Source organism: Mauremys mutica, chromosome 9 (genome assembly GCF_020497125.1).
Source record: "Mauremys mutica isolate MM-2020 ecotype Southern chromosome 9, ASM2049712v1, whole genome shotgun sequence".
NCBI lineage: Eukaryota > Metazoa > Chordata > Testudines > Geoemydidae > Mauremys > Mauremys mutica.
In genome coordinates, this window is record NC_059080.1 from 104,940,635 (window position 1) to 104,952,935 (window position 12,301).

Genomic DNA, 12,301 nt, shown 5'->3' on the forward strand with positions numbered 1-12,301 from the left:
GTAAAGTTAAAATTTACTAGCTTAGTTTTAAAATATTGGTGATCAAGACACACACATTATCTCATACTTCTGGACTGGTAAGGCTCTGAGGCCACAGACAAAACATTCTGGTGAGTACTAACTTTCTATTCTACCAACCTATTAGAATTCTTTGAGGGGGTCAACAAACATGTGGACGAGGGTGGATATAGTGTACCTGGACTTTCAGAAAGCCTTTAACAAGGTCCTTCACCGAAGGCTCTTAAGCAAAGTAAGCAGTCATGGGATAAGAGGGAAGGTCCTCTCTTGGATCATTAACTGGTTAAAAGATAGGAATAAATGGTCAGTTTTCAGAGTGGAGAGAAGTAAATAGCAAAGTCCCCCAAGGATTTGTACTTGCGGCAGTGTTGTTCAACATATTCATGAATAAGGCTGTGATTCTTTCACGGAGGTCGTAGAAGTCACGGATTCTGTGACTTTCTGCGACCTCCATGACTTCCGCAGTGGCTAGTGCGGCTCACTTTAGGGCCACCCAAGCAACAGAGGGTGTGGCTGGTCCCGAGGATGGCCCAAGCAGCAGCCCCGGGGAGCATCTTAGCAGCGGTCTCCGGGGCAACCACACCAGCCACTGCTCGGGTGGCCCTAGGCAGCTAGCTCCAGGGACTGCCAGAACAGCGGCTGGTGTGGCTGGCTCTGGAGAATGCCCGAGCAGCGGTTCTGGGGGTGCCCTGGGGACCGCCCAAGTAGAAGCAGTCCCAAGGCAGCTGGAGCAGCAGCATGGGGCGCCCGGAGGCCGACCGGCGAGTGGTCCCCAGGAGCAGCGGCTGGTCGGTCAACTCCCAGCACTGGAGCAGGGGGTCCCCAGAGCAGCAGGACCCCAGAAGTAGAGATTTAGTCAGGTATTTTTGGTTAGAGTCATGGACAGGTCACGGGGTGTGAATTTTTATTTATTGCTCGTAGCCTATCCATGACTTTTACCAAAAATACCCATGACCAGTAGTGAGCTCAAGCCAGTTTGCACCAGTTCGCAAGAACCGGTTGATAAAATTAGAAGCCGGTGTAGATCCGGTTATTAAAGGGACCAGTGGGTGGGCAAACTCCAGTCCGCGGGCCACATCTGGCCTGTGGGACCGTCCTGTCCCAGGCCCTTTAAATTGCCACCGGAGCCCCACTGCTGAAGCTCTGGGGTAGGGCTGCGGGGGCCTGGGAGCTATTTAAAAAGTCTGGGGCTCCGGCTGCTTCTACTGCCCTGGCCCTTTAAATAGCTGCCGAAGCCCCACCGCCACTACTCCAGGGCTCCAGCTGCTATTTAAAGGGCCAGGGCAGTAGAAGCAGGGGAGCCCTGGGCCCGTTAAATAGCCCCCGGAGCCCAGGGGTAGTGATGGGCTCCCGCAGCTATTTAAAGGGCCTGGGGCTCCAGCTGTCTCTGCTGCCCCGGTCCTTTAAATAGCCATGGGAGCCCCGCCACTTCTCCAGGGCCAGGGCAATAGAAGCAGGGGAGCCCCAGGACCTTTAAATAGCCCCTGGAGCCCCGGGCTGCTGCTGCTGCCCCGGTGGGGGGGCACTTACCTTACAGGGTGGGCTGGGGCAGGGTCTGACTCCCTCAGCCATGCCCCTTCTGGAGGCCAGAGCTGGCCCCAGTGTACTAGTAAGTCACTGGACTTACTTTCACTCCTGTTCTCAGGAGGGGGGGTGATCAGGGGACAAGGAGCAGTGGAGGTTGATGGGTTGGGGTCGGATGGGGGAGACAGGCACCACGCGGTTCCCTACTGGGTCTTCGGCGGCACTTTGGTGGCTGGGGGCGGTCTTCACTCGCTCTGGGTGAAGGACCCGCCGCCAAAATGCCACCGAAAACCCGGAGCGAGTGAAGAGACACACACACATACACACACCCCACTGCTGCCGAAGTGCCACCGAGGACCCGGTAGGGAACCGGTTATTAGGATTTTGGGAGCTCATCACTGCCCGTGACTAAATCTTAGGCTTATTCTTAAATGATCTGAAAAAGGAGATAAACAGTGAGGTGGTAAAGTTTGCAGATGATACTATTACTGAAGATAGTTATGTCCAAAGCTGACTGTGGGTGACTGGTCAACAGAATGGCAGATGAAATTCAATGTTGATAAATGCAAACTAATGCACATTGGAAAACATAATCCCAACTATACATACAAAATGATAGGGTCTAAAATAACTGTTATCACTCAAGAAAGAGATCTTCTAGTCATTGTGGATAGTTCTGTGTGCAGCAGCAGTCAAAAAAGCTACCAGAATGTTAGGGACCATTAGGAAAGGGGTAGATAAAAAGAATAAGAAAATATAATAATGCCACTATATAAATCCATAGTATGCCCACTCTTTGAATACTGTTTGCAGTTCTGGTTGCCCCATCTCCAAAAAGATATATTAGAATTGGAAAAAATACGAAGAACAGTAACAAAAATGTTTAGGAGTATGAAACAGCTTCCATATGAGAAGAGATTAGAAAAACTGGAACTGTTCAGTTTAGGAAATGACTAAGGTGGAGGGGGTATGATAGAGGTCTATAAAATCATGAATGATGTGGAAAAGTGAATAATGAAGTGTTACTTACCCCTTCACATAATGCAAGGAGTCTTGTGTGTGCTTGCTGTGGAACTGCTTCCTGAAATGAAGAGCTTCTGGCAGCACAGGCACTACTTTCCAGGCCTCCATAGACCTCATTCTCTCTGTACAGGTAGTGAGATGCATACACCAACCCCTGAATACTGGGAGCATTCCCTGTGTCCAGACCAGGGGTTCTCAAATGGGTTCGTGACCCCTCAGGGGGTTGTGAGGTTATTACCTTGGGGGTCGCGAGCTGTCAGCCTCCACCCCAAACCCCACTTCAGCTCCAGCATTTATAATAGTGTTAAATACTTTAAAAGTGTTTTTAATTTATAAGGGGGGTTGCACTCGGAAGCTTGCTCTGTGAAAGGGGTCACCAGTACAAAAGTTTGAGAACCACTGGTCCAGACCTTTATCCATTGAACACTCATGCACTGGGCCTGATATTCTCAAAGGAACAGTACACACCAGGTTGTAAGATTCAACTCAAGACCAGCACTTTGCTTAACACACAGCACTTAGATACACTTACAATGAAAACAAGAATAAGTTTATTATCAAAGACCAGTAATGCATGTGAGAATGAAGAAGGATATTGGAAACAAATGGTTACGTATAAAACAAAATCATAACACCACTATCTAGAGACAAAACTTAACTAACTGGTTAACCTCCTATCTAAAGAACTTTCTCTCGTCCAAAGTCCTGTTCATTGTTTTCAACCAAGATTGGCAGAGACCCTCCTTTTATGAAAACAAATGCGCTGTCTGTTTAGTTTGTAGGTGCAGGATGCCACAGTACCCTCTTTGCCTTCTAGAAATACGTCCAACGTTCATTGTCTTTACTCATAAAGAAGCTAAACCCCTGTTGAATTCATATCTCTTCATAAACATTTGACTTCATTTGTAAATGGACATCCATTGTGTTAGCTTAAAATGCTTAATTTATATCCCAACAGAGAGATACGTGTTTCTTATACCCTGTCTGGAGGAATCTGTCTAATTGTCATCTTTTGGTGAACTGCTTTTAACTTACATGCTTAAGAACATAATTTTCTAATACATATACATAACTCCTTACATAGTACATGTACATACTTTTCTCAATGATCTTGATGACCAGTGTGACACCAATTTTCATTTGAGACCTCAAATGACATTCTTCGATGAACCCGAATGTGCATACCATAATCAGGAGATACTTGAATCCCTCTGCACCCCCTTGCCAGTTAATATTAAGAGGTTCTTGGGTCAGAGCAGCCCAACCAGATTTCTTGTAACCCTTCATAGTTCCCAAAAAGCTTTTGCTGCAGTCTTTGCTAGTTGGATCTCCTTTTCTCATGGCTGACATTAAGCCCTGCAGTCCTACTCCTTTACAACTCATGCTCATTACTATAGTGTCACACTACTAGTTATTAGAGAGACAAGGTGGGCAAGGTAATATCTTTTATTGGACCAACTTCTTGACCACTGAGCTCTGTGTAAGCTCAAAAGCTTGTTTCTCTCACTGATAAAAGTTGGTCCAATAAAAGATATTACTTCACCCACCTTGTCTCTCTCATATCCTGGGACCAACTCAGCTATAACAACACCGCATACACTACTGGTTAGTCTAATAAACTGATGAAATGGTGTCTCCAAGGTGCATACTGTTTGTTGTGTCCTCCGCAGGATGCAATTCTTTCACACACTATAGGTAGATTTTCATATCTCTTTCTTCTTCAAGTAGTGTCCCTGTGGGTGCTCCACTTTAGGTGTTGGTGCATTCCTGTGCCGCAGATCAGAGATTTTCAGTAGTAATGCTCGGTCGGGGTGCACATGTGCAGTAGTTGTCTTGTGGTGCCATTGGCACCTCATGTAGTGCACCCACAACCCGACCCATTCAGTTCCTTCTCAACCATCCTGGGCTACAGACGGAGCTCACTGACTGTGCTGCCTCTTCATTTTTTCTCTGTAGAAATAGTTAGATTAGCTGTCTAGTAAGTCTAGTTTAGCTAGTTAGTTATTGTTCTTTTAAAAAAATTATTATAGATATTTTCTTTTAATTGTTGTTTTTCCCACTCTTTCCCTGTTGGGAAACTTTAACGGCCACAATGCCTGGCTTGGCTGGGTTTAAACAATGTGACTCTTCTTGTGAGGTGATACCCATCTCAGACAGTCACTCATGTGTACATTGTTTGGGGGAGACCCATATCACTCAAAAATATGCCCATTGCAGCAATTTTAAAGCCAGGGCAAGGAATGATCAAGATCTCCGCCTCAAGATGATTTTGATGGAAAAGTCTCTTCAGGGACAAAAATCAACATCAGCAGATGGTTCCCTGAACAAAATCTCTGCTAATGGGAGTGCTCAGTCTTCCAAATAATCCAGGAATCGAGCTGCGACCTCCCCTAATAGGGCCAGTCAGAGAAAGAAAAGGTCCCCAGCGAGGTCGCTATCCTTGGTGCCGAGCTCAAGAAGAGTGAGCATCTTTGAGGCTCCGGGCACCTCTGGCACTGTCCGTTTGTGGACCTCTGCCGAGCTCTGCCACTCTGGAATGGAGTCAAGACTCTCCTCCTGCATGGCACCGACCACCCTAGTGTTGGAGTCAGCACCAATGGACAGCCCGAGAACGGCTCTGACCGCATCGACACCAACTGCACCACCACAGAAGCACATAGCTCTGCAACGGTTTCTACACCAGAAAGAGACAGCAGTTTCTTTGATATCCTGGTTGCCAGTGCTCAGTACCGAGGGATCTAATGGAGCAGCTAACCACTTTACCTGCTCCCCAGCCTTTGATATCCTGGTTGCCAGTGCTCAGTACCGAGGCCAACTAATGGAGCAGCTAACCACTTCACCTGCTCCCCAGCCTCTCTCCAGCGATGAAGAAGAGGACGTATGTGGGAGCCAGTTCTCTTCCCAGCACTCTTCACCCATGGAGAGGAGACCTCCATGTGAGGCCGTTAAGACCAAGTCCCGCCAACCTCGAGAGATGCAACAATAGTACAGGCAGCCCTGGATTCGCCCACTGATGCCTTTCCCTCTGCAGTGCCCCTCCCCCTCCCGGGATCCCTGGGCGGCATATAGGACCCAATGTACTAGACCCTTGACTCCAGCCTGAGGGGAAATTTGTCCTCCTCCAGCTTCCCAGAGTAGGAACAAGTTGGAAGCAGCCAAAGGCATGGAATATGAAGAGGAAGAAGGCTCGGATCAGGAAGGCATTTTGCCAGCTCATAATTCATCTTCCTCCCCGACAAAGCCATCAGACCACCACCTCCAACTACAGTAGACGACCTGAAACAATTTCAGGAACTCTTTAAAAGAGTAACCACCAGCCAAGACATTCCACTTAACGAGGTGCAAGAAATCCAACACAAGCTGCTACATATCCTACATATCATCCAAAATTGCACTCCCCATCAACGATGCCATAATGGAGCCAGCAGAAAAATATTAGGCAGACTCCCACAACCACACCACCTACAAGTAAAAGAGCTGACAGGAAGTACTTTGTACCAGCTACAGGGATGGACTTTCTCTTCTCCCACCCACAACCTAACTCCCTAGTGGTGGAAGCTGTCAACGATCACAGCAAACAACCCGAATTCTGGTCCACTCCCTCATCCCTTCTTGCAAAGTACAACTTTGACAACTACAGTAAACTACAAGAATTCCTTGAGGTTCTATCAGAGGAAAAATGCCCCAAGTTGACTGCCATCATGAACGAGGGACAGCTAACTGCCTGAATGGCTTTACAGGCCTCGATGGGTATAGCAGACACTGCTGCAAGAACGACAGCCGTAATGTGCAAGGCCTTATGGTTACAATCATCCAGTATTCCAAAAGAGCTCCAACTCAAGGTGGAGGATCTCCCTTTCGATCAGGAGAAGCTCTTCTCTGCAAAAATGGATGACGTCCTTCACACTGTGAAGAATTCTCAGGCCACCCTGCACTATTTAAGCCTAATAAGCGACACTGGAACACACCATATCAAAAGGGCAGAGACACCTCTTTCCATCACCCACAACAACAGCAGTTTGACCAAAATAGAAATAAACAACTCTCACAAAGATGTAGGCCTTCTCAAACTCAGTCCTCATCCTCACAACCATCTACTACCAAGCCATAGTTTTAAAATCTTGGTCGAGGGTCTGAACGTTCTCCCCCACAATACTGTGCTGTCAGATACTCCTATCCAACCTTTTGGCCACCACCTTCACCAATTTTACCATGCTTGGGCAGCAATAACAATGGACCAATGGGTACTGGAGTTATAAAATCGGGTTATACCATCCTCTTCCTCGCCTTATCTCCTATCCTACTGCCTTCTCCGTCCTTCTTTGGGGACCCTTCTCATGAGCACCTTTTACAACAGGAAATGAACCATGTCCTACAATTGGGTGCCATGGAGCAAGTTCCAACTCAAAACAAAGGGAAGGGTTTTTACTCCCATAATTTTCTCATCAAAAAGAAAAACGGCAGATGGAGGCCCGCTTAGATCTTTGGAAACTCAACAAATTTGTGCAGAATCACAGATTAAAAATGGTCAAACTGGCCACAGTTATTCCAGCACTAGACAGGGTGGACTGGTTTTCAGCCTTCGACCTCCAAAATGCTTATTTTCATATTATCATACACCCAGCTCACAGACGATTAGTCAACCATTACTAATACAGAGTACTATCTTTTGGCCTTTCCATTGCCCTTCCAGTTTTTTCAAAAACCCTCTCAGTAGTGGTGGCCCACTTATGAAGGAGAGGAGTGATAATCTTCCCATACCTGGACAATTGTCTACTAAAAGGTACAACTCAAGGAGAAGAGACACACATGGTACAAACAACCATTGAACTGTTCCAGACACTAGGGTTGCAGATAAATATATAGAAATCTACACTAACCCCAGTGCAACAACTGGAATTCATCGGGACCTACCTCGATTCCACACAGGGGAGGGCACTATTGCAACAGTCACCAGCAGCCCTCAAACATCTGCCAGAACCCGCCTACAAATATTAGGTCATATGGCAGCTACAACATTTGTTGTGAGACACACGATATTACATACGCATTGCCTACAGAGCTGGCTGAGCACTGTGTATACTGCCAGCAAACACAGTCTAAACAAAAGAGTGATAGTACTCTCAAAGGTCAGTGTGTCACTAAAGTGGTGGACAAAACCAGAAAACATCTGCACAAGGATCCCTTTTCAACAGGATCCTCTATCACTAATAATCATGACCAACATGTCGCTGGTAGGCTGTGGCACTCTTAGACCAGCATGCCATACAAAGCCAAGTGGGGTCAGCGATGGAACTCGGCTCCACATCAATCTCTTGGAGCTCTGAGCAGTATGCAATGTGTTACAGGCTCTTCCTCCCAATCATACAGAATGAATCAATCTGCATACTGACCGACAACATAGCATGCATGTTCTATATCAATCGCCAAGGCGGACCTCGCTCCCATTCACTCTGCACCGAGGCCCTGAAATTGTGGAACTGGTTCATTCACTACAACATAACCATCTTAGCTCCCAGGGTGTCAGAATATGATAGCACACACACTAAGCAGACACTTCTCCAAGGAACACGAATGGGAAATACATGACAGTGTCCTCCAATCGACATTCCAGTAATGGGGCTTTACATCAGTAGACCTGTTTGCATCAGCAACAAACCACAAATGCCCACTTTTCTGCTCCAGGGCAGGACAAGCACCCAAGTCACTAGGGAATGCTTTCCTCATCTCATGGGACACATCACACATGTACGCATACCCACCGATACTTCTAATCTCACAAGTCATTCAGCTAGACAAGTCAGTGAAATCAATGCAGTGATGGCAGAGCCCCCTTACTCCATGTTTACTAAAGATAAGATCACGTTGCGACCACATCCGAAATTCCATTTAAGCCAACCCATACAGCTTCCCATGTTTTACCCAAAACCACGTGGGACCTCGCAAGAGATCATCCTACATAGACTCGATGTCAGACAAGCCATAGCATTTTACTTAGAAAGAACTAAACCCTTCCAGAAATCTCCAAGACTATTTATTTCCACAACAGAATGCTCCAAGGGATGTGCAGTATCAACCCAGAGACTAAATGGACGTCTACTCATATCCAACTCTGCTATCAACTGCATAACAAGGAACCCCAACCAGGGATCTGATCCCACTCTATGCCTGCCATTGCTACATCTATAGCCTTCCTGAACAATGTCCCGGTGATAGACATATTCACATGGGCCTCAGAGCACATGTTTGCAAAACACTATGTTATCACTTAGTCTTCTAGGTCAGACACTATATTGAAAACGTTCATCAGGTTACCTGTCATGCTGTGCATAATTTACTTTTATAATATTTGCTAAATCACTAAAAGCTTATTTATATTTCAACCATGGATTCCCTCCTTCATAATCCACTTTCTTCATGATCTTGGTGTGAAGGAGCCATGCTGAATTTGTGAGATCACAAATACACTCCATGACAACAAGCTTGTGGTATCAGAAGTTCAGGCTTAGTAATTCATTGTAGGATGAGAAGCTGAGCTGGGAAGGGAATGAGAAAATTCTTATTAAAACATGTGTATTGTACTTTAAGTCATAACAAAGGGAACATAGAAAAAACCTACCCATGTAAACATCCATCTGCTGTTTTGATCTGTATCAAATGCTGATTTATATACCCTTTATGCATTCTCTAAACTGTCAGTTTAATACATCAATACATCCTTCACCTGTGCATAAGTCTCTAAAATGGAAAGCAATGTATATTTCACTTTTAAACAACATATAGCATAGAAACTTTCAAATCTGGTAAAACAGTCATTTTTAATTACGATAAACCACACAACACATTTTTATTAAGATAAACACACCATAAAATGTGTTGGTTATTATGTGAAAAGCATGAGTTCCACATTGATACTCGGCACAAGACTGTTAAGTTCTTAAAAGCAAAACAGAAAACAAAGTAGATCTTAATTCTGCAGTGCACTGCAGATAAATTATAAATGGTTAATTAACATACTATAAAAGGTAAAGTATCTACTACTGAACTAATTACTATACTCAGTGTATACTCCATTATTTTCTGCTGCTAGACTCTGTGCAGATTAGTGACATGTCTCTAGAGTGCATCCTGCATTAGTAACAAGTTTGGTCAATAACGTACCTTAAAGATGCAGTCCTACAGCTTTTGCACAGCAAAAATTTCTCATGAAGTAAATGCACAAGGATTGCAGGACTGGGTGTGAAACGTGGATTCATATTTTTTTCATAGTCTTCTATGCGAAAAATGTTTTATTACTACAGTTCTTTTTGTGTAATATTGAGCTAAACAATGAGAGCTATCAGAAATATCTTTTATATGCATGATCTATGGGTCTCATATCCTTAATCAGTGTCAGTATTGTCTTTCATCTTGATTGTTTGTCAGTTTTTCTTTTGAACCCCATGTCATTTAGTGTGTGTTCCTTATTTTTCCATTCTGTTGCAATTTCAGAACATGTAACCTCTAATGCCAGCGATAGTGAAAGTAGTTACCGTAAGTGTTATAAGTTCCTTCTTTATTTTTAATCCTTGTTACTACCTTTAAGTTTGGATTTATCTGGGTATTTTTTCCCAGATATTCATGTGATACATAAAATAAGATCACCTAATCAGCTCCAACTGAAATCCATATTTATCTGCTCAGATGAGTTGCTGAGAAGTTTTCTGTTTATATCACTGAGAGTACTTAGGCCTTGTCAAAACAAAGTTTCACCATTTTTACTTAAATAGATTTTTACTAATAGATTTTGTTGAACTGGTGTGAACCCCTTGTAGACATTCTTATTTTGATATGAGTGACTAATTGACTTAAACTGAATCAAAATCAGCTTGGTTTAAACTGAAGTGAGATGGTCCACTTGATCTTTTGTACTAGTTTAACTAAATCAGTTTAAAATTTTACCTTTGGCTAAACCGGTGCAACTTTCTTCTGTAGACAAGCACTTAGTAAGTTTTGTACTAACAATGTAAGCTGATAAATTCAAGGCGTAATTGCATGCTTAAATATGAAATACTTGTTTTTTTAAAAGTGTGATATGTAAATATCTTTAATGAAAGTGAGGGTGAGTTAGTGTTCATTTCTCCTTCTCTTCAGGCTTTTACTTAGTATTGTCAAATAGGGCTGCTTATTTTGAGTTGTCTTCAAAGGCTATACAATGGATGACTAGTATTTAGCACCAGAATTAATGTTGTTAAATGAAACCCCTGGACTGTGTCATTCTAACTGCATGATACATTTTAAAGACTAGACTGAGTTGAAGAATTGTTGTTTTTATTACAGTAGCACCTTAAGGCCCAGACAAGGATTTAGGGCCCCATTGTGCTATGCACTGTACAAAGTTGTGTTAAAAAGATAGTCCCTTTCCCAAAGTGATTACTATTCAGGGCTTCGATCCTGCAATTTATTTCATGTAGACAGACCCCCCCACCCTTCCCTCAACAAAATTACTAAGGCTCCAAGCAGTCACAGGAGTGTCCCAAACACAGTGATTTGCGGGATCAAGACATAGTGTACAATAGAACAGATAGATGAAACATACAGGAAATTGGTAGAGCTGAAGAACCAGGTAACAGACAGGCATACCTTAGCACTGTGAGTTTGAGCCAAGGCTCACCACCTGTTGTCTGTTTGCCAAGTATAAATTCCTGAAAGGTATTTTAGGAACTGTTGTTATAGAGTTTGGACAGAAGGTGGGGGAATGGGTCAGGAACAGGTAAATGAGTTTGGGAGCTTTGCATCCTTTTAAACAGACACTGCCAAGTCTATTTTGGCACAAAACTAAATGTTACTAATAGGAATATAATTAATAGAAAATATTTTAAGCAAACAAGTATTCTCTGGTTTGCAACCTTGATATTGCTGCACTCTTGAGAAAATGACAGTGAAATTGATAAGAAACTATTAACAAAAGTGAAACTGACTAGTCTTTGTATTGTAGAAACAGCAAGGATGAAGAAAAGTTAACTGATTGGTAATGTTAGCCACATAAGTAAATTTACACTTAAAAAACTGGGTTTTATTAACCGGACAGTGTTTCTTGAAAGCTGCTGTTTTCTTAAGTTTTCCAGTCACTCATCAGTGCTTCTATTTTGTCTTTATGATAGGTGATTCGTTATAGGTGATGATATGTGGGCTTTATTCTTCATTGGCAAAAACTCTAGGCACATTATAAATGTTCTGTTGAATTTCTTGGCAGAATGTGTAATTCTAAGCAATAATTATTTTTATTAAAGTTACCTCTTTAATTTCTTCTTACTGCTGTCTAATATGAAAGTTATCTTGATTACAGATGAGTATGGTTGTTCAAAAGGTCCATTCTATTAATATCTGTTTTTCTAAAGTGTTCAACAGTATTGACAATATATACTTTTTGCCCTCAACCAATGGGTTGTTTATATTTGCTACTGATGTTTCTGTTTAATGTTTTGCTTAACTGATTTTTGACTTTATAGGAAAGTGATTTTTTTCAAAAAGTATTTGATTACATATTAGCTTGAGTCCCTCATAGCTGAGTTGATAGTTGAGTGACTTTGTTTCTCTCTCAAGCCTAAAAGAGGTTCTGAAAGTATATACTGTCTTTCTCTAAAGCCATTTGCATGAGTTACTTTTTGAGGTGTTCAGTTTTCCAAGTTGCATGTTTTTTATCTTAACTACTAAGAAAAAATTTCAAATTGATGTGCATTCATCTATTGCTATA

The 12,301-nt window shown here is 43.1% G+C and overlaps 1 protein-coding gene across 15 annotated transcripts in view; it reads left to right on the forward strand.

Annotated features, from left to right (window-relative positions):
- Positions 1–12,301, forward strand: part of DLG1 (discs large MAGUK scaffold protein 1) — a 740,792-nt gene that overhangs the window by 320,848 nt on the left and 407,643 nt on the right. For 6 of the 15 annotated variants that reach the window (XM_045030006.1, XM_045030008.1, XM_045030014.1 and 3 more), the window contains exon 17: positions 10,057–10,098. The exons of the other annotated variants lie outside the window; for them this stretch is intronic. In XM_045030006.1, the coding sequence (XP_044885941.1) occupies positions 10,057–10,098 (42 nt within the window). The remainder of the gene's footprint in view (positions 1–10,056; positions 10,099–12,301) is intronic. 15 annotated transcript variants of the gene reach the window in all.